The sequence below is a fragment of the Pyxicephalus adspersus genome, chromosome Z (assembly GCF_032062135.1).
Source record: "Pyxicephalus adspersus chromosome Z, UCB_Pads_2.0, whole genome shotgun sequence".
In the NCBI taxonomy this organism is placed as follows: Eukaryota; Metazoa; Chordata; class Amphibia; order Anura; family Pyxicephalidae; genus Pyxicephalus; species Pyxicephalus adspersus.
This window is the reverse complement of record NC_092871.1, coordinates 51,009,371-51,035,182: the sequence shown is the minus strand read 5'-3', so window position 1 is coordinate 51,035,182 and position 25,812 is coordinate 51,009,371. Positions and strand designations below refer to the sequence as shown.

Sequence of the window (25,812 nt, the reverse complement as noted above, 5' to 3'; positions counted from 1 at the left end):
ACTCAAAGAGTAAAGATATAGGGAAAGTGTAGAAGTGTTAACTGATCCTAAGCAATAACTCGAAAATGATCCCTTTTCAAGAGTTCAAAGCCGAAATTACAAAGCACTAGGTTGCCTAGATGCACTTAGCTCTCCAGTTCCATATCTATATTTACTTGTATTAAAGAAAAATAACATAGTGCTGTCTCCCACAGGCTCACTGGTATGATTTTGCTAGTGTCATTCAACAAACTTCCTGTTAAGCCACCTCTGTGGGGAAGAACAAATATTTTCTTGGCCAAAGCTAGGGGTTAGGCTTAATGCACATGCCACAAACACAAGTTGTCCAAAGTGTAAGTTTAAAAGTTGCAGTTGTAATGTTTCCATTAATGTAATATATGAAATGAAGATAAACATACTCAACTTGCAAGACCATAAATAAATAAATATATATATATATATATATATATATATATATATATATATATATATATAAACATATAAAACGAAAGGCATTTTTTTTAGCATAGACATTGCTTCTCCTTTATAATCATATATACAGCTAAAATACATAGCATTTCATAACATTGCTAGACATTTGTAACATGATGTAAATCTTAGCCCATCAATACACAGGTGTGTATGACCGGGTATGTACACAATATGCAGAAATGCATTATCCACCAGCAAATAAAACATTGAACTATGACATTGTGGGTCCTATGAGGAGTTTGCATAATAACAAGCAACTATCAGAAATTAAAATGGCATTTAAGTGAACAAATACATTTTCTTGATATTTCTCAAAGGACTGAAACAAACTGTGATACATCTATGTACTAGATGGCAGTTTAAAGTCATATCTGTTGCTGTCTGTGTTGCCACTGGAGAATTTTATTGCTGCCTGGGGACATTTTTGAAGAAATAAAAAATTATCAGTGTATACATTGATGATATACAAGCTGTCCTGCTAAGGGTGCATTCACAAATCTGCTTTAAACACATGTTTAAAATGCATTATTTAGGATTTTTCAGATTGGAACCATTTATATTTTCTTTCATTGTAGCAGTGCAGATTGTAATAATATTGTTAGCGGCATTCTAAAACCATTTGCCTAGTAAACACACAACGCATAGAAATGGATGGTAATGTATATAAATCATGTATAAAACTGATGTAAATTGTGCTTTGCAATCCTAAAACAAATGTTTGAAAATTTGAAAACACATGTAAATTATGCATATTTCCTAACACAGAGGTTTGCACGCCTCCAAATCTGGCTTTACCACCCAGAAACTAGTTGATCCAGAGCAAGGATGCAGCTGGTGAAATTTAGTTCCAGGTTGGTATCACAAGGAAATAGAAAAAGATATAAATAAGAAAGCAAAGGCAGCCTACATATCCCCTTTTCCCCTAAATGTACAAAGTATTCAAAAAGTGAAAAAATAGGTGACAGACAAACAAAGCACACATGTGTAAGATTTTGTCAGCTAAAAATAGAAGTGTGTGTGTCTTACATTAATATTGACCTGTCATTTAAGTAAAATGTGGGGTAAATTCATATAGCTTCTGTCTCCTTAACTTTTATATGGTTTATGATTCTGAATGCCAAAAAGTATATTCATTGTTATACCCCTTCTCTGGGCTAATTGCAGCCTCATCCATTCAGACTGGTACTTGAGATGGAGGCTGCACAGCACAAAACCATGTCAAAGGCTGCAATAATGCACTAAAGCACACATAGAATGATATGTTTTTAGAGATAGATTAAAAAAAACAAAAAAAACATAAAGTAACATTCGTGTAAACTAATTTGAAAAAAATAGCAACACGGATGCTAAGTCATTTAAAAACAGCCCAGTGCCTGCATGTATGTCACATGAAAAAGTGTTTTCCATGTACATTTCAAAGCAAGATTTTTAGGAATGATCTATAGGAGCACCAGATGGATCTTCTTCATTCTGAGAGGAATGCATTGTCATGTATGTCTTTCTTCAAGGAAAAAGGATCCGGGTAGAACAGGTTGTGCAATGTTTCAATGAGCACCAAATGACAATAAAAAAAAGTGCAGTGGAGTTCAGTTATCCTTCCACAGAACACTGGTTGTTCCTTTAGGTGGAAGATTTGAGGTGTGTGTGTTTCTCACCAGGAGATTTAAAATAAGCACCAAGTTCCATTGTAAACAATATCTGGGGTCTTCCTTCCTGAGAGAGCTGGGGGTATGGGTCATAACATCACTTTCCTGTATAATTAGCAGAGGGTGTCCAGGCTCCATCTATGGGTGCATTGTCACCAGTGTTCCAGAGAAAACCATATCTCAGCTAAAGCACACAGGACCTATGGAGAAGCCAAATTGGTGGTCCATGTCCCCATCGTTATACACAGCCAAGTCACGGACAGGAAGTAATGCGAGGTCCAAGGGCGCAAAATGAAGGAGAGTTTCTGTCCTGTTGATTGACTCACTGGTCTAAGAGACAACATTATCAGTTAAACTTTATGACCTTTGTTGCCAATTTTTGTAAATACAAAACTTCAGAATAAAAGGTAAAAATATTAAAAATTAGCAATAATTTACTAATGTAAATCTCCAACTAGTATGTTTGCATGGGGAAATTAAATTGAAGGCTATTGCTGACTTACATCTTTCCAGTCTGTCTGTGGCTTTAACACTTTTAATCTGTGACACACCACGTACCTTACAGCCATGGAGTGTCACGAGGAAGCTCTGATCCCGTGTGTCTGTCAAAAACTTCACATCCTTGTCCCTTGCAGGCCGTTCTGGCTGAGCTAGGCACACATACCTCAGTACTTGGTATACACGCATGCTCTGTAGTCTGAGAAACCTCAGCTGGACCACACTGTTGTCATTATACAAGAACTGAGCATTGAAGGAGAACAAAAAAAAAAAGAAAAAAAGAATTAAATGCAGAAAGGGTAATTGCAAAAACCAATTTTAAGTATTGGTCAAGGCCAAGGTAAAAACTAAGCTCAGTAATCATCTATGGGACTGCCCATGGTTTACAGCTTTCTGAATTAGGTTCCATCCCTGTGGGGGCTAATCATACATTGGAAATCCAATATTTTAGCATTGTACATCCATTTTCCCATGGATGAAAATTTCCATCCATTTTTTTTTTTTTACAAGTACTATTACAAGTGCCCCAGTCCGTGCTGCAGAACAAAAAAAAAACACATCCACAACAGGAAGCTACTACCTCCATGCTATATTGTGGATAATGAGCTGTTTTGGATTTCTTCCAGGTGTACAGTTAGGTGCTGATGTCAAAAAGGTTGATTTCGGTGTCATGACTTTAACACATTTGGCTTCTGAAATTTCAAAGTTAAAGGTGCAAGGCTCATTTCAGATCTATTGTGTTCTTTCTTAAAGAGTTTTTGCCACCCCCCCATACAAACCACATTTGTAGGGCACTTGTGATATTGTTTTATATTTATGGGTGCATTTATAAGAGGTGCCATGTGATCAATTATTTGGGGGGCTACATTGCTTCCATGGTGTTCACTGAAAGGACATGGCTGAACTAGTACTTTTACACTGCATTCTGCTACAATGGTTATTGCAAATTAAGTAATTTGAATTATAATTATTTTTGCATGTGTAATCACTAGTTGAAGACTGGAGTTGGATTATGGTGTGACCTGGGTTTTAAGCATTTCCTTGCATCACCTGATCTTAGATCTAGTTTTAATCTTACCGGAAAACCCCCAGGAAGCATGCTAAACCACTGGAACCCATCTTTCAAGGAGTAGGTCTGAAGCCAGGCCTTTATCATTATCTAAAAATCATAAAGACAGCATTAGTTAAACTGCAGTTTGTACTATATATTGTTAAGTGCCATGCGATTCTTATAAATTACCTGATTTTCCTGAGGTGACAGGCAGGTCTCACCACCAGCTGTAAAGTTGCAGAACACCAGAAAAGAATCCTGAGAACTGCCCTGGTTAGGGTCAATGTAATAATAACCTGCCAAATGTAATGTGTGAAAATAAATACAATTAGTATCCCCTAAAAAACATTTCAATCAGCACTGAAGTCAAATTTGACCATAGCCAAAAAGCCAAGTGTAAAAGCAAAGTGTTGAAGAATATGCCCCATCCCTGACCAAATATCAAGATGCTGTAACAAGATTTTTCTTATCTATGCTATTCCTTTTTCAGAATAACCTACCATCTGGAAGTTCTGGGTGGACAAGCTGCAGTTCTTTACATGTGCTTGCCGGATTTTCCTTGGTCCCATTAGGTGGGGCAGCCAATAGCTTCAGGTCTTCCTCCAGATGGTGGATGAGATCCCATGGAGCAATGTCTTTCCATGATGCTGAATTGGGAAACAACTGCTGGAAAGTGACAAAAAAAGAGATTGGTTTCATCTTCTAAAAAATATTTAAAACTTTTCACATTAATTTTTGTTTAGCATAGAGCTAGATTAGAGAAAAATTGTATTCATTCTGATGGGCACAGACAGCAATGTAAATTGTAAAACTGGAAATGTCCAAAAAGGGAAATCTCAAAAAGGGGACATAACATCTGGTGACAAATGTCTAAGGTTGGGTGATTTCCTCTTGTTTTCCTATTCTACTTTCAAAAAAAAAAAAAAAGTAAGGTGCACGGACACATAAAAAAAAAGTTTGAATTTAGATATAATTTACCTGCTACTTTTACTGTAAATCGTACAAACATTTGAACTGTTTATTGTCTGCTATGAAGAAGTTTACAGCATTTTTCTTATCACTTACCTGTATACTGTGGGCAGTTAAACCCAGTGTTGGCCCAGGGGGACCAGGTGCTCCTGGGAGGCCCTAAAAACAGTAAGCATAGCCTTACATAAATGTAATAAAAGGAAAACTGTCAAAGTTTAATTACGTCTGCTTGATTTATTGTGTTAAGAAATAAGAGTTGTGTGGTTAGTTGTTTGTTGTTTTGACATCATCACAATGGGCCCGATTTATTAAATCTCTCTATGACTGGAGAAGATAGATTATCATGAATGAAGCTGGGTGATACAGCTTTTTAAGTCAATTGCTATTTTTGGCATATATTTTCAATCCTGGACCAGATCCATTCCAGGTTTGCTGGATCACCCAAGTTCACACATGAAAGTCTATCGTCTCTAGTTTTTGAGAGCTTTAATAAATCATCCCAATGTGTCCAGTGCTAGAAATGGTAAACCTGTAGATTTCCAGGAACAGAGAAAATGTAGCAACCCTTTTGTTGGCAGGACATAGGAAGAATTTGTATTATCGTACAGATAGTGCACTCTTTAAATTTGCTTACCGGAAGCCCAGGTGGTCCTGGAGGTCCCTCAGGTCCTTGGAATCCTTTTGGGCCCTTTCATTAAAAAAGTAGGAATGATAAACTGATATATGGGACATTGGTAAAATGGGAAAGGAACATGGTTCATCAAACCTCACCTGCACGCCTTCAGGTCCCTAAACATAAAGCAAGAAAACATTGAATTTAACTTAAACAACCACAAATCTGAGCATATTTAGACCTGTGTCCTAAACTGGTACAACATTGCTATTTGTACTTACTGGAAGACCCAGTGGTCCGGGAAGTCCCTGGGGTCCTGAAGGCCCAACAACTCCCTAGCAGAAATAACATTTAAGAACTTAGTTAATATACATTTGAAAATAGAAATTGCAAATCTATTTATTCTTACCTTGCCTTATTGCTGTCAAGTGTATAAAGTATATTTTCTACTGCACAGATGACTTTTGTTAATAAATTTTGTTAACAGGGACAGATCTCCATGATGCAAACCTTGATACACAAAGTATCTGCCTTAACTTGGATCATCTATTTGACAAAAAAATGTTTTTTGTATTTTTGTTTTGAGGCAGTGTAAATGAACCTTTATGATCTGACTATATGTCTACCACCTACAAGCAAAGGGCTAATTTGGACTAATGGTAAAAGTCTCCAATCTACTGCAGGAAGTACTGCTTAATTCTAAGGTAAGAAGTTTTAGACTTCTCAGTTTGTACACACATAGCTAGTATAATCCATCTTCCAGTTTAGAAGATTTTTTATTTAAATAAAATATTTCTTATGTGCATTTTTCTATAGTGTTTTGTGACTAGTGAATATAGAAAAAACACATTTCTTTGAATAATTAATTTCATCCTCATCTCCTTAATCTCTTGAACTCTGGTTTCATTTCTGCTTTATTTATTTTAGATCCATTCATCTACAATTACCAACATATTCCTACATATTGTAAAACATTTTCCTTTTCCTATAATATACCAACATAAAAAATTCATTTGTAGGTAATGTCTGCTTTGATTCACTATGAATGCTCCATCAGTCAAATCCTATTTTAGCGCTGCTTAATATTTGTATGGGATAATATATATTTTGGGAACATTTCATTTTAAAAAAGTGAAGCATTTAGGGATCTATTTATAAAGCAGTGAATGTGACATTCACTGGGAAACTCCATGGTGGAGAATCAACACCATTGAAACATATAGAGCTTGAATATTCTCCAACAGAGAATTTGTCAGTGAATGTCAAATTCGCTGCTTTAAAAAAAAGACTCTTAACTGTTTAAAGGGAACATAATATTTTGAAGCTATGTTTTTTCCAAATTAAAAAAAAGATTTGACTTGCCATACACAGTAAGGTCAACACTGCTACAATAATGTAAATTGTGTGTTTCCTGCATATACACAATACCTTCCCCTAATAGGTAAAAGACAGCAACAATGATGTATCTGGACTACAATTAAATATTCTGCTGCTGATGTTGATTAATAAAATTTTGTACCTCGTCACCTTTCTCCCCTGGAGGTCCAATATTCCCAGGAAGACCTTGTTTTCCCTAAAAGATAAAAAATAATAATGTAAGTTACAGAAGACAGACAAAAAAAAAAAATCTTTACTAAAAGTGATGACAATTTACCCATACCTTCTGGCCTTCTTCTCCTTTTGGCCCAAATGGTCCATCCAAGCCTGTCTCACCCTTGGAAAAAGACACATGGGTAAATCCTAGACGATGGTCATAGTGACATACATGAGTAGATGACAATATTTTTGATAAGAACAGTACTAAAGTGAACAATAACAATGACGTAATTTTTTTTTTCTCATTCTGTTGTCATTTGTTATAGCACGCCATCACTGGGCAGGTTTCCAGATTATCAACATCAAACAAAACCTGTACAAGAAAAGGAGAAAACCATCTTCCCTTAATTAGATTCAAGTCTAAAGTGGGGGGGGGGGGGATTAGGAGTTACAATAGAATGGGCTAGGACAAGTTGATGGAGGACATGGTAGGTGGTTACACAGTTATAATTGGTAAGGGTACAGATTGAATCACACTAATAGTTTAAAAGGGGTAAAGTTTTTAGGATCTAATTAAATAATCCAATACCAGACAGTAAAAACAATTTTGTGGCATGGTTTACAGCATGCCCAGACACAATAAGTTACTGTTATTGGACAGATGCAATTTGTCAGGACAAAGGGTATATATATATATATATATATATATATATAAATTTATATACACAGTAAAACAGTAAATATACATACAAACATATACACACAAATGTATTCAGGTACATTTTTAAGTATGTTCTGTATTGAGGACAACTAATAAGTTATTTAAAAGGATCTGTAAAAACTACTAAAATATTATAACTGACAATAAAACTTTAACATACAGCACCTAGAAAAGTATATAAATACACGTGTAGAATGTGTTGTGCAAATATTGTAAATGTCAAGCATTGTCCAAAAAAACTCAAATTAATTATTTAAATTAGGCTGGCCATACCCTTTTTCCACCACTGGATCTCTCTCCTTTTATACTTGCTTGAGCATACTTTATACAATACCCACCACTACCCACCATTGTCTTGTACAAAAACAAACCTGCACAAGTGCATATATGTATAAATGAACAGTGTAATGTCCCTTTGCACCACTCCTGTTGGAGTCAGCTCGGATGAAGCAAAGAGATGTCACACTGTTGGGGTTTGGGGAATGACATGCAGGATTAAGGCAATTAACATACAATTCGATAATAAAGATATGGTCAGGGGATAGATCCATTAAATAGGTACATGAGAGAAAACACAGATATTAGTACATTCAGTACTTTGCTGCCTTATTGTGTCACACCACTGTTCATATACTTTCTTTCAATCATGTAATTATTGCTCATTTTAGCAAGAACTGAACCTACTGTTCTGTGAAATAGAAAAGGGACCTAGGGGCCTACTGGGGAAAAGTGGAAAACGAAGGGAGGAAGGAAAATTCTCTTGTAAAAAGGTGGGGGCATCTAAATAACCTCAGACAGACTTCTGAACCATGGTGATCCTCAACTTATTACTTATTTGTGACATTTGTGTTAACAGTGGGTTAAGGAGTTAATCCAATGTGTTGCAACCAATGAGTTGTATATATCTAAAGAACTTATTACCCGGTGCCTGGTATGCTGTGCAAATGTCTTACCATCCAAGCACCCCTGGTCTACCCAGTAAATAATATACAGGGGTATAATTGTGTGTTGCCCACAAATTGAATGCTGTTGGTGATTCCATCCCGGGGGGAATAGGGTGTTATGCTGAATAGTGAGTAAAGTTAGGTGCAGTGAAATAGGCCCACTGGAGTACCTAATCATTTTACATACTCTCAATACATGTCTGAGATGAGCACTTATGTTGTTTGTATGCAATCTGGAAGGGAGCCAGGGAGCGATCCGATATCCACTGGATAAGACAAATGGGATTCCAATTGGACGGGGCCGCAGCACCTGCATATAGAGATGTTAGGAGGGCTATATGTGCTGGCTGATAATATTTCAAAAGTTTGATACACCTAAGACACCTTGGCATTTGTGACCATACATACTTTATTGTTGTACTCTTGATTTCCTGATGTTCTGCATAAAGGAAAACACAGATTTTTTGAATTTGCGTAGCATTTGGGTTGGTACATGAGTTGGTCGTGTGTGAAAATAACACAGTCATTTTAGAAGTATTGTCATTTTCACAGAATTTATCCAGCCATTAGGATGAGCAAATTGATGACAGGTGGCAACCTTGACAGGTACCTCGGCTGATTGGGAAATTAGAGGAATAATAAGGACCAGTATCTAACTCTTGCTGAGGGCGTGGAATAAAGCATTCTTATCTGGGCAAAAAAATTGGATTTGATGCCCCATTTAGAAAGGATATAGAGCAAGTACTCCCAAGATATTGAGTTAAAAGCTTTTTGAATATCAAGTGCCAATAGCATCCTAGGGTTTTTTGGTTTTTTTTTGTATTAGCTGTATTAGGCTAATGATCGTCCTGGTACTGTCTGGTGCCTGTCTGCCTGGATTGAATCCAACCTGGTCCTTATGTATTATAGTACCCAGGGACATATTTATTTTGGTAGTTAAAATTTTTATTATTAATTACGCCCACATTTATTAGGGATTTTGGCCTGTAGTTATGTGGGTCTAGTGCAGGCATGGACAAACTACAGCCAGAGGGCCGTATATGGCCCAATAGGGATGTTTCTTCAGTCCTTTGGATGGTCCGCGGCCCCCTGGATCTGAGCCTGCAATGGGGGAGTGGGTGGGTTGTGTGCAGCGACACTGCACACAACCCGCCCACTCTCCCATCACAGGCTCAGATCTGCGATGGGAGAGTGGGCAGGGTTTTGCCATCATGACGTCACGTTCAGTGGCGTCATGATGGCATAACCCCGCCCACTCTCCCATCTGCCTGGCCCCTCTGTCACATTTTATTTCAGATTGTGGCCCCTGACCAAAAAAGTTTGCCCACCCCTGGTCTAGTGTGTCTTTGTCCGATTTTGGGAGTAGCACTATATGGGCTTAAAGGGATGAGGTGGGGCGATGAGGATGTTTTCTAATGTGGTTAAACATGTCAGACAGTTTGGGGGCCAGGATCTCTGAAAAGATTTTTGTAGTACAAAGTGGAGTACCAGTCAGGCCCTGTGAATTTAATGTTTTAGGGTTTAGATAGCATCTAGGACTTCCCTCATGGTAAGCTAGTTTTCCACCTTTGTGGCCATGCGTGAGTTTTGGGAGGGAAAGGTTTGCAAAGAATTTGTCAGCTCTTTCTGGGTTAAAGTTCATGTGGGTGCCACACAGTTTGGAAAGTATTTACGAAATAGTTCAACTATAACAACCGGATTAGCTGTGGTGGTGCTATTGGAAAGCTTAAGCTTTATTATTAGAGGGTTGAGAGGTCCAGGTTTATTTGCTCTTGCATAATAAATCCTCTTGGACCAATGGAAATGTTTCTCCACCTGGTAATCCAACAAAAGATTCAGCTCACCTTTGGTCTAATGTATTTCCTTATATAATTGTTTAAAGAGCTTTGTGTCAGTCTTTGAGTTCCACAAATTTTTGATTTCTAGCTTTCTTTTTTGGCGGGATGCCAGCTGGATAAGGGTACCTCTGATGGTCACCTTTTGGGCATCCCACAAGGTAAGGGGAGAGGTTACTGAAGGACCATTAGTATCAAAGTACTGTAGTAGGGTTTGTTCTATCTCACTCACCACAGTTGAGGACAATAGCATTGCACTATTAAGATGCCAGTGGAATTCCGTGGAATGAAGGGCCAGGGAACTACACTGCACCAACAGGGGAGAAGGGTAAGACCAAGGGGTAGATAAAATTCTCCATTTTGACACCAGGGGAGAAACTGTTGTGTTACATAGATGTGGTCTATACGTGTGAGGCTTCCATATGAGGGCAAATAGTATGTGTAATCCCTTAAAATGTGTTCTCTCCAAACATCAAGCAGATGGTAATTAGAAAGCAATTCAGAAAAAGCTATGGAGTGGGGGGAGTTAGTTTAGTAATAGTGAATAAATGTGAATAAAGGAATAGTGATTAAATGTCTTCTTCCATTTGCTTAGGGAATTGAACCCCTGCATATTTTGTGATAGAATTAACAATTTACTTGAAACCATAATTGGAGTATTTCACTCTATACTGCACCATGTTTCTTTGATATTTCTTAGTTTCCCTCAGTACTTTTAGAATTTCATTTACTAAAGATTCTATTGGGGATAAACAATAAGTATAAGCCAGGGGGTAATCACAGATGGGGAGTAAAAATAAACCATGTGAACATTTTCAACATAAAAATTCATGTCAGCTATAGCAGAAAATTGTTGTACCTGTGGGCAAGACCATCAGTGTGGGGCACCAGACACCCCCGAGTATGTGGGGCTACATTCTATTTTTGGGTCTACACATACTTCCCTGAGGGTAATTGGAGATTGGTGTTTTCGGTGTGGAGATTGAATACAGTTGTCTGCAGTAATTGAAAAGTAGCTTAAATGGGAGGTTCCAGTGATACTTGATCTCTAGTTGCTGCAGTATCGAGAGAAAGGGCTTGAGGGCCTTCCCTTTCTGGATGGTCTGGGGCGAAAGATCCACTTAGGTCTGATAAGAGTGCAACTGAAAGAACAAACCAAGTGTCACAGATCCCTGCAGGTCCAGGGGATCTGTAACTTATTCAGTGTCACCCACCTTACACTCCTCTGCTGCTAGCAACAGCTCTGCTAAGGCATCATCTCTGCAGCTCACTTCCTGGTCCAGGTCATGTGACTCCCAGTCAGCCACTCCACTACCTCAAGAGGACTAGAGTGTTTCACAGACGTGCTCCCCCTGCTGGTGGAGATGTGAACACCACCAACCTCTAGTCTCCTGGACCCCCTTTGGTGGTAGGATGGGATGCAGCAGGTCACATGGCTCCACTCATCACAGGCCCTGTTCTCAAAAGGAAGTTAAGGGCAACAGGAAGTTGCCTGAACAAAGAGTTCCTTTGGCTCTGCTTCCAGGTTCCTGTTTGTTTATTCTCTTGCTCCTGATTCTCCTGAGGTGTAACAACCTCAGCTTGACCCTGACTACTCCTGATCGCTGCCTGCCCTGACTACTGACTTAACCTTTACTACTCCTGATCGCTGCCTTCCCTGACCTCTGGCTTGCCTGACTACTCTCTGCTCCTCGCCCTGGTACCACGTCCTGTTTCTGCTGGTCAGCAGTCACCTGCCTCGGCGTGCACAGGGGATGCAACCTGGCAGTTGCCCGCAGCACAACATCCTCACCTCTAGAGGCTCTGGTGAAGACTGGGCAGTTGCTTAGACTCTGCGCCCTCTGCACGTCTCTACCAACTGAGCTGGTGACACAGGTCACAGGTGTGATGAACGTCTGAATGAGCTCCAATCTGCCATCAACCAGTCTCCTACCTCTGCGACTGCAAATCCAGCCCCTGTACCTGGGACTCCTATACCCGCTACAGCCACCATACTCCGCACTTCGAATTCCTACTCCCTCCCGCTACTCCGGTGACCCCAAGCTCTTTTGTGGGTTTTTAAACCAGTTCCAAATTCAGCTTGAATTGCAGCCCTGGAACCTTCCCACAGAACAAACCAAGGTGAATTTCTTGATTTTCTTGAATTTCCTGATTGTCGGGGGAGGCCTTGCTTAGGCTTCGCCTCCTTGGGAAAAGGGCGATCCTATCCTGGGAGACTTCGATGCCTTCCTAAAGACCTTCCGCAAGGTCTTTGGTGAATCTGGCTGGGCCTCTTCTGCGGCCTCAGAAATATTGGGCCTACGTCAAGCCTCCCTCTCAGTAGGCCAATATGCTGTGAAATTCTGAACCTTGGTGTCCGAATTGAATTGGAACAATGACTCCCTGGTTGGAGTTTTCTGGCAGGGGCTCTCAGACCATAATAAAGATGAGCAAGCCTACTCTTGATGGCCTGGTGTCTCTCTGCATCTGGATTCATATTCGCTTCCCCAGAAACCCATACAGTCCGGGGACCCATTAAACTGGCTCCTACTTTCCAAAGACCTCCTCTTCCAACAGTTGAGCCAATGCAAGTGGACCGCGCTCGACTTACCCCAGAAGAGTGGACCTGCCGCAAGCATCAGGACCTCTGTTTGTATTGTCCTGGGAAGTGCTACTACAAGCTAAATTGTCCATTGAAGGCCCCAAATGCCAGACCCTAGGGAAATGGGGAGAGGGTTTCCTAGGCAAACCTAATATCTCTCCACCATCCAAAATAACTTTTCCTGTCAGGATCTCATCTGACAGACACCATTTCTGGACCCAAGCCCTTTGGACTCTGGTGCTGCTGGAAACTTCATCAGCCAGCAGCTGGTCTCTGTTCACAACATCCCTGTGGTGCCCCTATCCAAGCCTTTGGTGGTCTCCGTGGTCAATAGCACAGCTTTACCCGACTGCATCCAGCATGCCACTGTGCCACTCACCATGAAACTTGGGGCTCTTCACTCTGAGGCTACTTCCTTTTTGGTGGTTTCCAAGATCGTCCATCCAGTTTTGTTGGGGTTGCCATGGTTGCCCGGACATGCCCCCGTCATCAAATGGAGCTCCGGAGACATACTTTCGTGGAGTGCCACCTGCTTCCAGGAGTGTCTGCCCAGGCTACATCCTGTCCAGCAAATCATGCTGCTGCTTCACCTCAGCCTCGCTTGCCAAGACCATACTGGGGATTTGCTGACGTCTTTAGCAAAAAACAGGCCGAGACGCTACAACCGCACCGTTCATAAGACTGTGCCATTGACTTAGTCCCTGGCTCCTCTCCTCCTCGGGGTAGAGTGTACCTTCTCTCCCTCCCTGAAACTAAGGCCATGTCTGATTAAATTCAGGAGAATTTGGAACGGGGCTTCATCCGAAAATCTTTATCCCCAGCGGGAGCTGGGTTCTTCTACGTGCAAAAGAAGGATGGTTCCCTGAATCCCTGTACTGATTATAGAGGTCTGAATAAAATCACAATTAAGAACAAGTATCCGCTGCTCTTAATCTCTGAGATGTTTGACCGACTTCAAGGGGCATCGGTTTTTACTAAGTTAGACTTACGTTAAGCCTATAACCTGATCCGCATTCGTGAAGGGGACAAATGGAAGACTGCCTTCAACACCTGGGATGGCCATTATGAGTAATTGGTCATGCCCTTTGGGCTCTGTAATGCACCAGTGGTATTTCAGAATTTTGTTAATGACATCTTCAGGGACCTCCTTTATGTCTGTGTGATTGTCTACCTAGACAACACCCTGGTTTACTCTAAAGATCTGCCTACCCTCTGTGACCATGTCAAGTTGGTTCTGCTAGGGCTCAGGGAGAACAGACTGTATGCCAAATTGGAGAAATGTCAGTTTGAACTTTTTGGGGTTCCATTTTTGGGATATATTGTGTCTGCAAAGGGTTTGTGCATGGATCCTGACAAACTGTCATCTGTATCAACAACATATTTTATAAAAATAACAAAATTTACATTACAAGGCTCATTTCCAGTACATAAAACTACATAAAAACCATTATTAGTCACAATAATCTCTCCTTTCAGAGTGTCCCTGTGAGGGATACATTCTGCAGCATGCAGGGGAGCTGGTGTGTAAACGTGTGGCTCAGCTGTGAGATTTCAGTACGGTATTATTGTTTGCTTCAAGTTCCATACAAAACTGACTAATAGAAATAACATTAAAACTTAAGGACTTCACAATTGTAATTTTTTGCTTCACTGCCATGACCACCGATCTGTTCCCCACTACTGATCCTAACAGAGAGTGTTGCTAAGAACACAAGCATCAGATTCTCTCTCCTGAGAAAGCGGATATTTCTGTGAAACGTGTAGAGAATTTACCCAGAATGTATCCCTCACAGGGACACTCTGAAAGTAGAGAATATTGTGGCTAATACTGGTTTTTATGTGGTTTTATGTACTGGAAATGAGCCTTATAATGTAAATATTAATAAAAAATTTTGTTATTTTTATAATATATGTTGTTGATATTGGCCTAAAAAATCCCACTACAAAAATTGGTGTTCTTTACCGTATATTCTTTTTTTCTGGTTTTAATAAGGGATGTGGCCTACGTGATATATAACAGATGCGCTCCCCCTGCTGGTGGAGATATGAACACCACTAACCTCTAGTTTCCTGGACCCCCTCTTGTGGTAGGATAGGATGCAGCAGGTCCCATGGCTCCACTCATCACAGGCCCTGCCCTTCAATGGAAGTGAAGGGCAACAGGAAGTTGCCTGAAAAAGGAGTTCCTTTGGCTCTGCTTCCAGGTTCCTGTTTGTTTATTCTCTTGCTCCTGATTCTTTGTGTACCGACCTCGGCTTGACGCTGACTACTCCTGATCGCTGCCTGCCCTGACTAGGAGCTTAACCTTGACTACTCCTAATCGCTGCCTGCCCTGACCTGATGAAGACCGGCCAGCTGCTTAGACTCTGCGCCCTGTGCATGTCTCCACCAACTGAGCTGGTGACAGAGGGTCCACTGTCCTGCCCTGCAGTACTGTGACATCAAGTTTATTCCAGGTTGCCCTCACAATCGCTTCTTTAGTTTTTTAGAAAGTCAGCCTAACTATTATATCCTTAGGTGGGGTCTCCGATTTCTTAGGGCCTAGAGCACAATGTGTGCAATCAAATTCCAAACTTTCAGTAAAAAGGTGGGGAAGTAACAATGCTGTTGTAAGTCCAGGTGAGTCCGCTATAAACTAGGGAATCGCACTTTTGATTAAGTTGTCTCTCTGATGGCGATTTTCTAGATCCTCCAGACACTCAGGAGTTGCGGATCTCTGTCAGATGGCAGCTATCTTGGACGGCTGCTCGTCCCCTATCCTTTCTGTTTTGGGTAGTTAAGAATGGGTATAATTGATGTTCCAAGAAGTATTTAAAAGGAAAGACATCTAGTGGTAAAAAAATATATGGTCTGTCTGACCTACTTAATTTAAAAGCAGGGAAGGACATATGGAAGTACTGTATGTGTGCTTATAGGACATTTAGATGGGTAGGATGAATTAACAATTAGGTATACACTCAACAAAAACAAACAATGGATGGATCAATAACATCCCACCAGCCACATTCCTAAATTAGCTGCTTGTTCCAAGCTGCAAAAAGTGGATAACATGATCTGAAACTATTGGAGCTGAAAACTAGGTAATCGGGTTTGTTTAAATAGCCAATTGATATCATGTGTACAGCTTGTTAATGTTTCTATTGGATTTCATGCTGGTTTTACAGTATTTAATTATATTTAAAATTTTTAATACAATACCTATGCTTGAGGTCATATTTCAACCAAAAGATCCTGATTGTTTTAGCCTCTTACCTTCAGCCCTTTTGTACCTGGCTCCCCTTTTTGTCCTCCGAGTCCTGGAATACCCTGAAAAACACATGGATACTTAAAAGCCAGTACAAAACAAATTTTAAAACAATGTATTTGACAATGCCAAAACTCACATAGGGTCCTCTTGGTCCTTGAGGGCCATCTGGACCTTGTTTTCCTTTGAATCCCTAAAAGTGAAGTCCATAAATTAATCAATGAAAGGAATAAACTGATTCTGATTTAAAAACATTTCAAAAACAAAAAGAAAATCACATTTTGCACGCATATGCATATCATTATAATTTAAGACCTACAGGCAAATGAAAGGTCTTGCCTGTCCTACCTTGGGTCCATGTGGCCCACGTGGTGGACGCAATCCAGCTTTCCCTCTTTTGCCCTAGATCCAAAAAAAATAGTGACAGATGCAAAGTTAAATGAAGTCAAAGAGTTGGGTATAACTTCTCAGCTTCAAAAAAGAATCATCTGAGATGACATTGCATGATGGAGAATCAATATTTGCTATTGAAACACATGCACCTGGAAGATTTATCTACCAGGGAATGTTTCAGGTAATGTGATATTCACTGCTTTATAAATAGAAACCAAAATGTACATAAGAGCCTGAGCAACTTAGCACTCTCATTAGGATGCATTTAAGTTATTATTTTTGTTTTGATATTTTTATGTACCCGCCCACTAGGAGAATATTTGAGGAAATGTCAGATTGCCTGTTTTATAAAAAGATTCTTTAGTGTTTTTTTCATAATTTACTAAAGAAGTATATGATGGTGACAACTTGGGAGAGCTGTGAAGTTGCTTATAACCATAGAATAACGTCACAGAATCCATGTGCGTTTTACCTTTCCATCACAGAATAATAAAATATATGTTTACTATTTCAGGTTTAAGATGTGCACACTAATGTTAGATAATTTGAGAAAAAAACCTTTATGTGTTAAAGCTTTATCCTTTCCTCTGTACTGATTATGAAATTACCTTCCTGCCCGTACTGCCAGGCGAGCCAGGTCGACCATCTTTCCCTCTCTCCCCCTAAAAGAAAGAAGAAATCACATGGTTGCAAAGCTAAGATGAAAAAAGACATAGTTAGAGTTAACAGAATATTTATACAAAGTTAGGTTAGAGGATTTAAATCACATTACAAGACAAACATGATGAATACTTGAGTCACTAACCATATGTTTTCACTTTGGTGATGTTTCCACAAGTCCTGCTGTCCAACCTACCCCCTTCTCCGTCTCAAGCAATTTTGGTGACAAAACAGGCGACACATTAGAGGACTCAAAGCATTTCATGGATCACAAACGTCTACTTCCTCATGAATATAGACTTTCACACGATCCATGTCAATCCCTGCTAATGTCACTTCCTTCAGGGAGGTGGAGTTATTAGTCTCCCACGTGGGACTCTGTAATTAGTCTCAGACTCATTTGCCCGGCGGTAGTAGCGGGGGACACACGCTACTACCCCACTCATATATGGTGGCTGAATTTTTTTACATGGATTGATTGTAAACAGAGGTAAGCCTATTCTTATAGAATTGAACTCGATATGGGGAAAAAAGTTTTAAAATCAATGATGGGGTAGTTTGATCTCCCATTAAATTATATGAGGGATCATACACCGCATAACCTATTAAACATATTATTATTAATAACCAGTAATTATATAGACATATTAGGCAGAGCTTCACAAACTCCATAGTCTTATCACTATATGTCCCTTAAAGCGGCTCTAAAATCTTAAATCTCCAAATGCCCTACCATAGTCATTCACACAGTCTAAGGTCAATTTGGGGGAAGCCAATTAACCTAACTGCATGTTTTTGTAATGTGGGAGGAAATCGGAACACCCGGGGAAAACCCACACAAACATGGGGAGAACATGCAAACTCCATGCAGATAGTGTCCTGGTTGAGAGTCAAACCTGGTACCTAGCGCTGCAAAGGTCAGAGTCATTGTACATATGTGGACCTTTAGACATCAGCTCTGCATATGTGGATCTATAGCCATTTTTAACAGGTTAACATTGGGAATGATCTCTCTCTCTCTGCATTGAGCCACGAGAGTCTAAATATATGTTAAAAAAATACACAAGCCATTGTGAAAATGTTCAGTAATGTTGTTGTGTATTCCGTGTTGTTAAAAATGTAGGTCTCTTATCCATACTCCTGAGGAAGCAGACATTGTGATCCATGAAATGCATTGAGTGTTCTAATGATTTGAGACCCCATTTAATTGTGAAACATCATATGTAAAGGTTTTCTTCTTTTATTATGGCACAAATTTAAATAGGGAGTTAATAAAGTATTGTGGGCATTTTAATCTGTTGTAACTATTGATTATTACAATTGTTGAACACACTTGCCTTAAAAGTCCCTGTTTTCATTGATATTTTTATTATTTGCTACTTTGGGGATGTTTGATATAAGGAGTAATGGTAAGTATGCTACATATTATAATGGGCTGTGTTTGTGCCATAAAACATATTAAACATTTAAATGTACTACCTTTATTCCTTTTTGTCCTGGTTTCCCCTCTCTGCCTGGACTTCCAATTGATCCCTGGAAAGCAGATAAAGTCATTTACAGATTGTTTCTCTTTCTCTCTAGAGATACAACAGTCAGCAAAAACATCTAAATCATCAATTTGTGAGGTGTATAGTCAACAATCATAAGCATTTACACTAGGTCCATGAACATCAAAAATGGTCCTGGAAGCAAAGAAATGTGACCTAGTCTGACAAATCAAGTTTTTTTGGTTTAGATCAGGTATAAGGCCAGATGCATGTATGCCATTTTTTAGGGAGAGAAATGACAGCAGGAAGCACTATGGGCAGAAGGCAGACTAGTGAAGGCAACGTGACTTAAAGGATCTACTCCATGACTTCATGAGAGTGCAGACCTGTTTTGATGGAACATTGAGGACCTACACAATATTAGGCAGGTAGATTTATTGTTTTGGCTTACCATATATCAGTGATAGCCTCATTACCAGTGGCATGCAGTAATGTCCCTAATATTCCTTACCATTTGCCCTGGTAGTCCTGGTTTTCCAGATTGCCCTTTTTCACCTGGTTCTCCCTAGTACATGAATAGAGCAGCATCAGTACATTTATCTAGATGGTCTGCATTTCTACATGTATTAATAAAGTATTTGGAATCCTCACATCTCTTCCAGGTATTCCTGCTGCTCCAGTCTCACCGATAACCCCAGGAGGTCCCTAGAACAAAAAAATATTTTTATTTTTTTTTTCTCAGCTACACAATCAAACATTTTTATCCTCACACCTCCGTTGAGCTGGTGGTATTAATACAATTGACAATCAAAATCTGGTATTTCGTTTATGGATCAACTCTTAGGCTAAACTACATAGTAACTTAGAGGTCAAACTTCTCCCTAGTTAAAGATGCAGAAGGTACTTCAAAAAAGATTGGAGTTGGTTTATTCAACAAACCAGGGATTCAGTAAAAATATAAAGTCAAACATTTACTGTATCAGTAAAATGTACATAATCTGTACTAGTTAATATTGCAAATTCTTGTATTATGAGGATATCAACCAATCCAGGATAAAGGTAATCGCAAAGTTATATGGCAAGCTGGCTGTCATTTTATTCTATGAATCCAAACAATGATACACAGACATTGGGATTTTACTGGCATATATATTTTGAACCACCAAATTAAAATGTTCTTTTTATCTCATTTATTGATTTATACAATTTTAATTTGAGAACATTTTGGTGGTTCACAATATATGACATTAAAATCCCAATGTCTGTGAATTAATGTTTGTATTTGTAAAAATGAAGGGATGAAACATAATGTGGGCCATAAATTAGATTCAAGTTTTATTGTTGTAATCTAATCTATGAAAAATATTTAATACTGCCTAGATTGTAAGCTCTCCGAGGCAGGGTCCTCTTCTCTGCCTGTGTCACTGTCTGTAACTGTCTGTCATTTGCTACCCCTATCTTATGTACAGCGCTGCGTAATAAGTTGGCGCTATATGAATCCTGTCTATTATTATTAATAATAATAATAATAAGAAGAATATTTGTATCCAATCAGCTGCATACCAGTTTTAGTTAAGTTATGCCCAGCCTTGTTAAGCTCTGGCCCAGAGAATCTGCAAGTCAGTTCAATTTAAAAACAACAAAAGCATAACAAAATGTATTTTTACCTGGATTCCATTTGTGCCTATACTTCCAGTTTCGCCCTTGAGACCCTCTGTGCCAGGGAGCCCTGGAGGACCTTGTGAACCTTTGCTCCCAATTTCCCCTTGTGGACCCTACAAAATTGTACAACATATTAGAAGACCTGAAAAGTCTCTACTTCGTTTTTTTAAACATATGGTTTCCAACCAATCAGTAATCAATTTTTATATGCCATGTCCCCATGCAGCTCAAGCATGATAACATAATTAAAAAACAAAACAAAAAAACAATGGAATTTTTAAGGCATAAATAACTTTCAGATGTTTAAAAATATAAACTGCTAGTGACCTTTAATAAATTGTCAATAAAAAAAACATATAGCAGAACATCCCATCATTTAAAACATTGCACTTTCATGATGATGAGAGATCCATCATTTAGTCTCAAGAAGCGTATTTTAACCTATTCGATGCTTTTTGTGAATACTATGTTTCCTCAGCGACCTATAAAATTGTTCAAATACAATCCATTATATAATGTACAATACTAGAATGTACAAAAATATACCTAAATCAATTTTCAAAAGTAAGAATACCATGAGACTTACTGGACAAACAAGAGATCAAACGAGCGAATACAGCAACTTCCTCAATATACAGAACTAACAACCATACTGCCAGAATGCAGGGCAGGGATCAAGGTGGAATTTTCTAAATAAACATAAATGTTTGATGCACAATATGTTTACAGATGAGTTCCTGGTTGATGTACTTTTGCTACATTTTATTTTTGGCAATGTTTTTCTCATCCTGACCGGTTCCCTTGAACTGTTACAAGAATTCTTAGATTGCTTAAAACATAATAACTAAAATCTAAAATGTAGGTTGAAAGTAATGACATCAGTAAATTATTTTCTTGATATGCAGATTGTAATAAAAATACCACAAAACCAAAAAAGGGATAAGAAGACATAAAAAGAGAAAACAAAACAAAAAAAACCCAAAATATAATTCACAAATACATCATTATTATTTATATGTCACAGAATATGAATTAAATGTTTAAAAACACTAAATCTAACTAAATCTTATTCAAGAATATATTCCGGTTATTTGTATATTAATAATATTATTATTTATGTAACACAATATCCCCACTTTGTAATTTTTCATTAAAAAAAGGTAGGCGGGAAGGCTTAAAACTCAGTAATTCATTTAAGCCTAGTTGGATGTTGGCTTTCAGAATAAAAAAACGGAAATGTTGGAAAACCCCTTAGATAGTATGTCAATCAATATACCACATTTAAATAATGGAAGGGAAGGAAGTCTAGTACCCTAATTGTGGCGGGGAAGACCTCCAAAAAGGAGTAGACTAGAAAGCAGGATTTTTAAGATACCAAATGGAGTGATAATATAAAAGCATCTTTTATTTACAAATGATTAAAAAACAAAATAACTAATTATGCAAAAAAAGAGGAAACAAAACCATATACAAAAAATCTATTAAAATTAATCAAGGGGTCAAATAGGCAACTAGAGAAATTTCTTCTATTCCCTATTTAATGTACAGCGCTGCGTAATATGTTGGCGCTATATAAATCCTGTTTAATATTATTATTAACAATATTAATATTAATTATAATTATTTTATTAATTAGTTACATATTTGACATAATGCTCTATGTTGTTTAGAAAATCTCATCACAAGATTACCTTTTTTTAGTTTCTCTTATTTTTACATCCAAATAGGATCTGTTCACGTGTTTTAGTTCTGTGATAGTCTTTTTTCAACATAAATCCTGTTTATTAACAATAATAATAATAATGATAGACTGTAGCATGCAATCTAGTCAGGACAAATTTATGCTCCACGTGCCCCTGGCAGGTCCCCATGATTGAAGCCGTCCCTTCACCCCATGTGCTGATAATGTCTGTGCACGGGTGGATGGTTTTTGTGATCACTGTGAGTTAATCACAAACAACTCTTAATGGAGCCTAGACATTTATTAACACAGCTGGAGAAAGCTGTGCTTTGATATACAAAAACAAACAACCGCAGAGATTGAATTGGTCATTAAAAAGTTACAAGAGGCTGCAGAAAGAGCCCCCCCCCCCCTTCCTAAGATTACCCACACAACCTCATCTGTGTTTAGCAAAAGATTTCTTTTGCAAGTCATGCAAACTGCCCCATCCCCCCTCCAAGCCTCCGTTCTGCACACGAGCAGGGAAGCCCTGTTCGTATCTAGGAGGCGTCCACAAGTTGGATGTCCCTAACCCAGGGACTACCTGTAAATTTCTACTTCTTATTTTGCTGTTGTGCTCCCACTCACCGGGACTCCATGATGACCCTGCTCACCCTTCTCTCCTCTCACACCAGAAGGGCCCTGAAAACAAAGAAAATAATAAACAACAATGTCATATTAAATTGATATAACATATGGGCTAGTACAGTATGCACTTACTGAATCTCCTCTGGGGCCAGGATATCCAGACATGCCTTGTGGGCCTGCTTCACCCTGCAAACATTAAACAAAAGTCAGAAAATAGTGATGACATTTTTAGACTAGTAAATTATTCAGAGGTCATGATAGTTTCTACTTAAAAATGACCTTTATTCCTGGAGGTCCATCTGGACCAGAAGGTCCTGGATCCCCTATTGCAGCCTGAAAACAAACAAAAAAAGTCTAATTTGCCACTTCTTTTCTCATTTAACTACTATAACATTTTTATTGACTCTCCTATCAATTTTCAGGTATGCTATGGTCCACATACCATGTCTCCTGGTGTCCCAAAAGGTCCCGGAATTCCCATTATTCCTGGTGGACCCTAAGGGGCAAAAAGGGTAATGTTAAAAAGCAAAGTAAAATATATCAGTGAACACATTTTTTAAAAAAATATGAAGTGTTGATAGATTAGTAAATAGACTTGTGGCCTTAAAAATGTGTTTAGTTCCCACCACTGTTTTTAATTTTTTTTTAAATGTTTTAAATGTTAAATCTTTGTTTTCTTGTGTAACTGTGACACGTGTCTACATTATAAGGAACTACAGAACTGCTACACAAAATATAACTATGCACAAAAAAAAATTCAAGTCTGGTGGCCAGCTTGTTTTTTCTTTTTGCTCACCTGGGGCCCTCTTTGCCCTTTCTCTCCTTTTGGGCCTTTTACTCCACGCTCTCCCATTATGCCACTGGGCCCAGGATTTCCAGTACTTCCAGGAGGTCCAAAATCTCCCTAATGTTATATAAGTAAGAGAATATTATATTAAATTTTTAATTTTTAAGCTCCATTGGGCAGACAAAATTAATGCTGGTCAAACCTTTTCTCCTTGAGGTCCAGGTTCCCCAATATCTCCAATATCCCCAATATCTCCCTAAACACAAGAACATTTTGTGTCACACAATGCATTAAAATCACTTTTCCCCTATGCCCATTGACCTTTGAAAAAAAAATGAAGTACCTCTTTTCCTGGTTCTCCTGGAGGGCCTGATAGACCTTGTAATCCTTCTTCTCCAGGGTCACCAACAGGCCCAGGAGGACCAGGGTTTCCGGGAACACCAACATCTCCCTGAAAAATTCATGAAAAATACAGTCAGTCTTCCTGGACTAAATGACTAACGTGTTTTTTTCTGATGCTGCTTTTCAAAATATGTACACTGTTCTAGTTTATGAACCAATAATATACAGGTCACCAGAAGCATTAGAAGCCTCCTGAGATAAAAACCTAGGGGATTAAAAGTCAAACAATCTCAGGCATCCCGCTATTATACATCTTGTCCCAAATGTGGACTTCCCTCCAGCAACCCAGAACATGTGCGTTGGTCCTGCCCATATATTTGATTATTCTGGACATCAGTTTTTGATTTTATGATCCAGATATCGAAATTGGTGTGTCCAGTGATTCCACATCTGGCATTATTTCACGTTTCGGTTGTTTCTTCCAGCATGTCACAAACTAATAGAAGTTTAACGAAATTAAAAAATCTGTCTTTTAGCAGCAACAAAATGCATTATGTGAATGTTGTTGGACCCCCTGCCCCCTACCCTTACATTATTACAACAGTTTCTATATAAGCTGATGATTGTTCACAAGACACCCATTTTTTCTGTTTTTTTTAAACTTGGATGCTCTTTTTACAATTTAATCTTGATCCTGTCCAATTAGCAGAGATCATAGCAACATTTTGTCATAAAACTTTGTAGGATTGAAGACCTGTATATAGATTATAAAATATACATTGCTCATATTCAGACAGCAGAGTGACTTAAAGCCTAAATAAATTAGGCCCACTGTTTTCTTTCTTTTTTACCAACCAATTACAGGCTGGGACAGGAACAGGGTGACCCGGGCTCAAAGGAAATGTGTGGAATATTGTCATTAGAGTGAGCAGCAGAAAAAAAACTGAAGGTGAAGTTTCTAGATTTAATCTAAATATTGTTATTTTGTGTTTTAATTGGCTAATTAATTTTAGCTTGTTATTTGACTAATACACATTATTCTAAATATGGTTCTTGTAAACCAACCTGCTCTCCTTTCTTCCCAGAGGGGCCCTCACTGCCAACGGAGCCTGGTTCACCCTAAAAACAACAAGAGTAATTGAATATTCAGTACCCTGATTGCATCAAAAATTATCTATGATATTAATACATTGATTACAAACTGTATCAATTACCTGTTCCCCATCAAGCCCACTGACCCCTTGATCCCCAACTGGCCCAATAGTACCCTGAAAAGGTGTAAGATGTTTACAGTTGAAATTAAGTTTTTGCTTGGCACCAAAGCTTTTAATACAGACAAAGTAGCACATGTGGCTAAAAAGATTTTATTGATTGCAATCATACTCACCTTCTCACCTTTCTTCCCAGGAGATCCTTCTGGCCCTCGTGGACCTTCTCGACCCTAAGTTGAAAAAATATATTTACTGAAGATAAATAATAAATGTCAACACTTTTTTGGTAAACTAATAGATGTATTTTATCCCCTTCAAATAAACCTATTTCTAAACTTACCTCCCTCTCTAGAACCACTACTACCACCAACAACAACCAGTGTTATGCATCCTCCAGTGCTTAAATTTACCTTTTTTGCCTTTCCCCTACTCTTCTGAATTCTATCATTGTCTATGAAAAGGTATTGCCAAGTATGGACAATATTTAGTATTGATGGCAGTAATAATCTCCATGGTACTGCTGTCTGACATTACTATAACTACATAAGCACGTGCAATATTTATCGTTGGAAACAAGAGACTAACGATTGTCTGATAACTGTTGACCAAAAAAGTGCACAACGATGCCGATGAACGAGGATTGTCGTTGGAAATGAACGACCGTCCCTGCAGATCTGATTGGGCGACGATCGTTCGCTATCTTTTGTGTATACAGTTGTTCAGTGATCTTTTATGGTTCTGCAGTACACTTTCTCCTTTACATGTCATTTCCTGCATCGTTCAAAGGATTGTATCTAGCAAGTGTACATTATTGGTGGATTATATTTGAACAATCGTATAGTTACAGCATGTA

The 25,812-nt window shown here is 38.6% G+C and overlaps 1 protein-coding gene across 1 annotated transcript in view; it reads right to left on the bottom strand.

Moving 5' to 3' along the window:
* Positions 1 to 502: 502 nt before the first annotated feature.
* Positions 503 to 25,812, bottom strand: part of LOC140344405 (uncharacterized) — a 63,805-nt gene continuing 38,495 nt past the window's right edge. The window contains exons 25-53 of the mRNA XM_072431530.1: positions 25,136 to 25,189; positions 24,963 to 25,016; positions 24,814 to 24,867; positions 23,750 to 23,857; positions 23,609 to 23,662; positions 23,416 to 23,523; positions 23,062 to 23,115; positions 22,899 to 22,952; positions 22,752 to 22,805; positions 22,620 to 22,673; positions 20,317 to 20,424; positions 19,301 to 19,354; positions 19,161 to 19,214; positions 18,642 to 18,695; positions 17,111 to 17,164; positions 16,458 to 16,511; positions 16,249 to 16,302; positions 16,118 to 16,171; positions 6,909 to 6,962; positions 6,768 to 6,821; positions 5,530 to 5,583; positions 5,407 to 5,424; positions 5,270 to 5,323; positions 4,732 to 4,794; positions 4,167 to 4,332; positions 3,856 to 3,962; positions 3,694 to 3,774; positions 2,676 to 2,858; positions 503 to 2,447 (exon numbers count right to left, since the gene is read on the bottom strand). Of these exons, the coding sequence (XP_072287631.1) occupies positions 2,298 to 2,447; positions 2,676 to 2,858; positions 3,694 to 3,774; positions 3,856 to 3,962; positions 4,167 to 4,332; positions 4,732 to 4,794; positions 5,270 to 5,323; positions 5,407 to 5,424; positions 5,530 to 5,583; positions 6,768 to 6,821; positions 6,909 to 6,962; positions 16,118 to 16,171; positions 16,249 to 16,302; positions 16,458 to 16,511; positions 17,111 to 17,164; positions 18,642 to 18,695; positions 19,161 to 19,214; positions 19,301 to 19,354; positions 20,317 to 20,424; positions 22,620 to 22,673; positions 22,752 to 22,805; positions 22,899 to 22,952; positions 23,062 to 23,115; positions 23,416 to 23,523; positions 23,609 to 23,662; positions 23,750 to 23,857; positions 24,814 to 24,867; positions 24,963 to 25,016; positions 25,136 to 25,189 (2,118 nt within the window). The 3' untranslated portion in view covers positions 503 to 2,297. The remainder of the gene's footprint in view (positions 2,448 to 2,675; positions 2,859 to 3,693; positions 3,775 to 3,855; positions 3,963 to 4,166; positions 4,333 to 4,731; positions 4,795 to 5,269; positions 5,324 to 5,406; positions 5,425 to 5,529; positions 5,584 to 6,767; positions 6,822 to 6,908; positions 6,963 to 16,117; positions 16,172 to 16,248; positions 16,303 to 16,457; positions 16,512 to 17,110; positions 17,165 to 18,641; positions 18,696 to 19,160; positions 19,215 to 19,300; positions 19,355 to 20,316; positions 20,425 to 22,619; positions 22,674 to 22,751; positions 22,806 to 22,898; positions 22,953 to 23,061; positions 23,116 to 23,415; positions 23,524 to 23,608; positions 23,663 to 23,749; positions 23,858 to 24,813; positions 24,868 to 24,962; positions 25,017 to 25,135; positions 25,190 to 25,812) is intronic.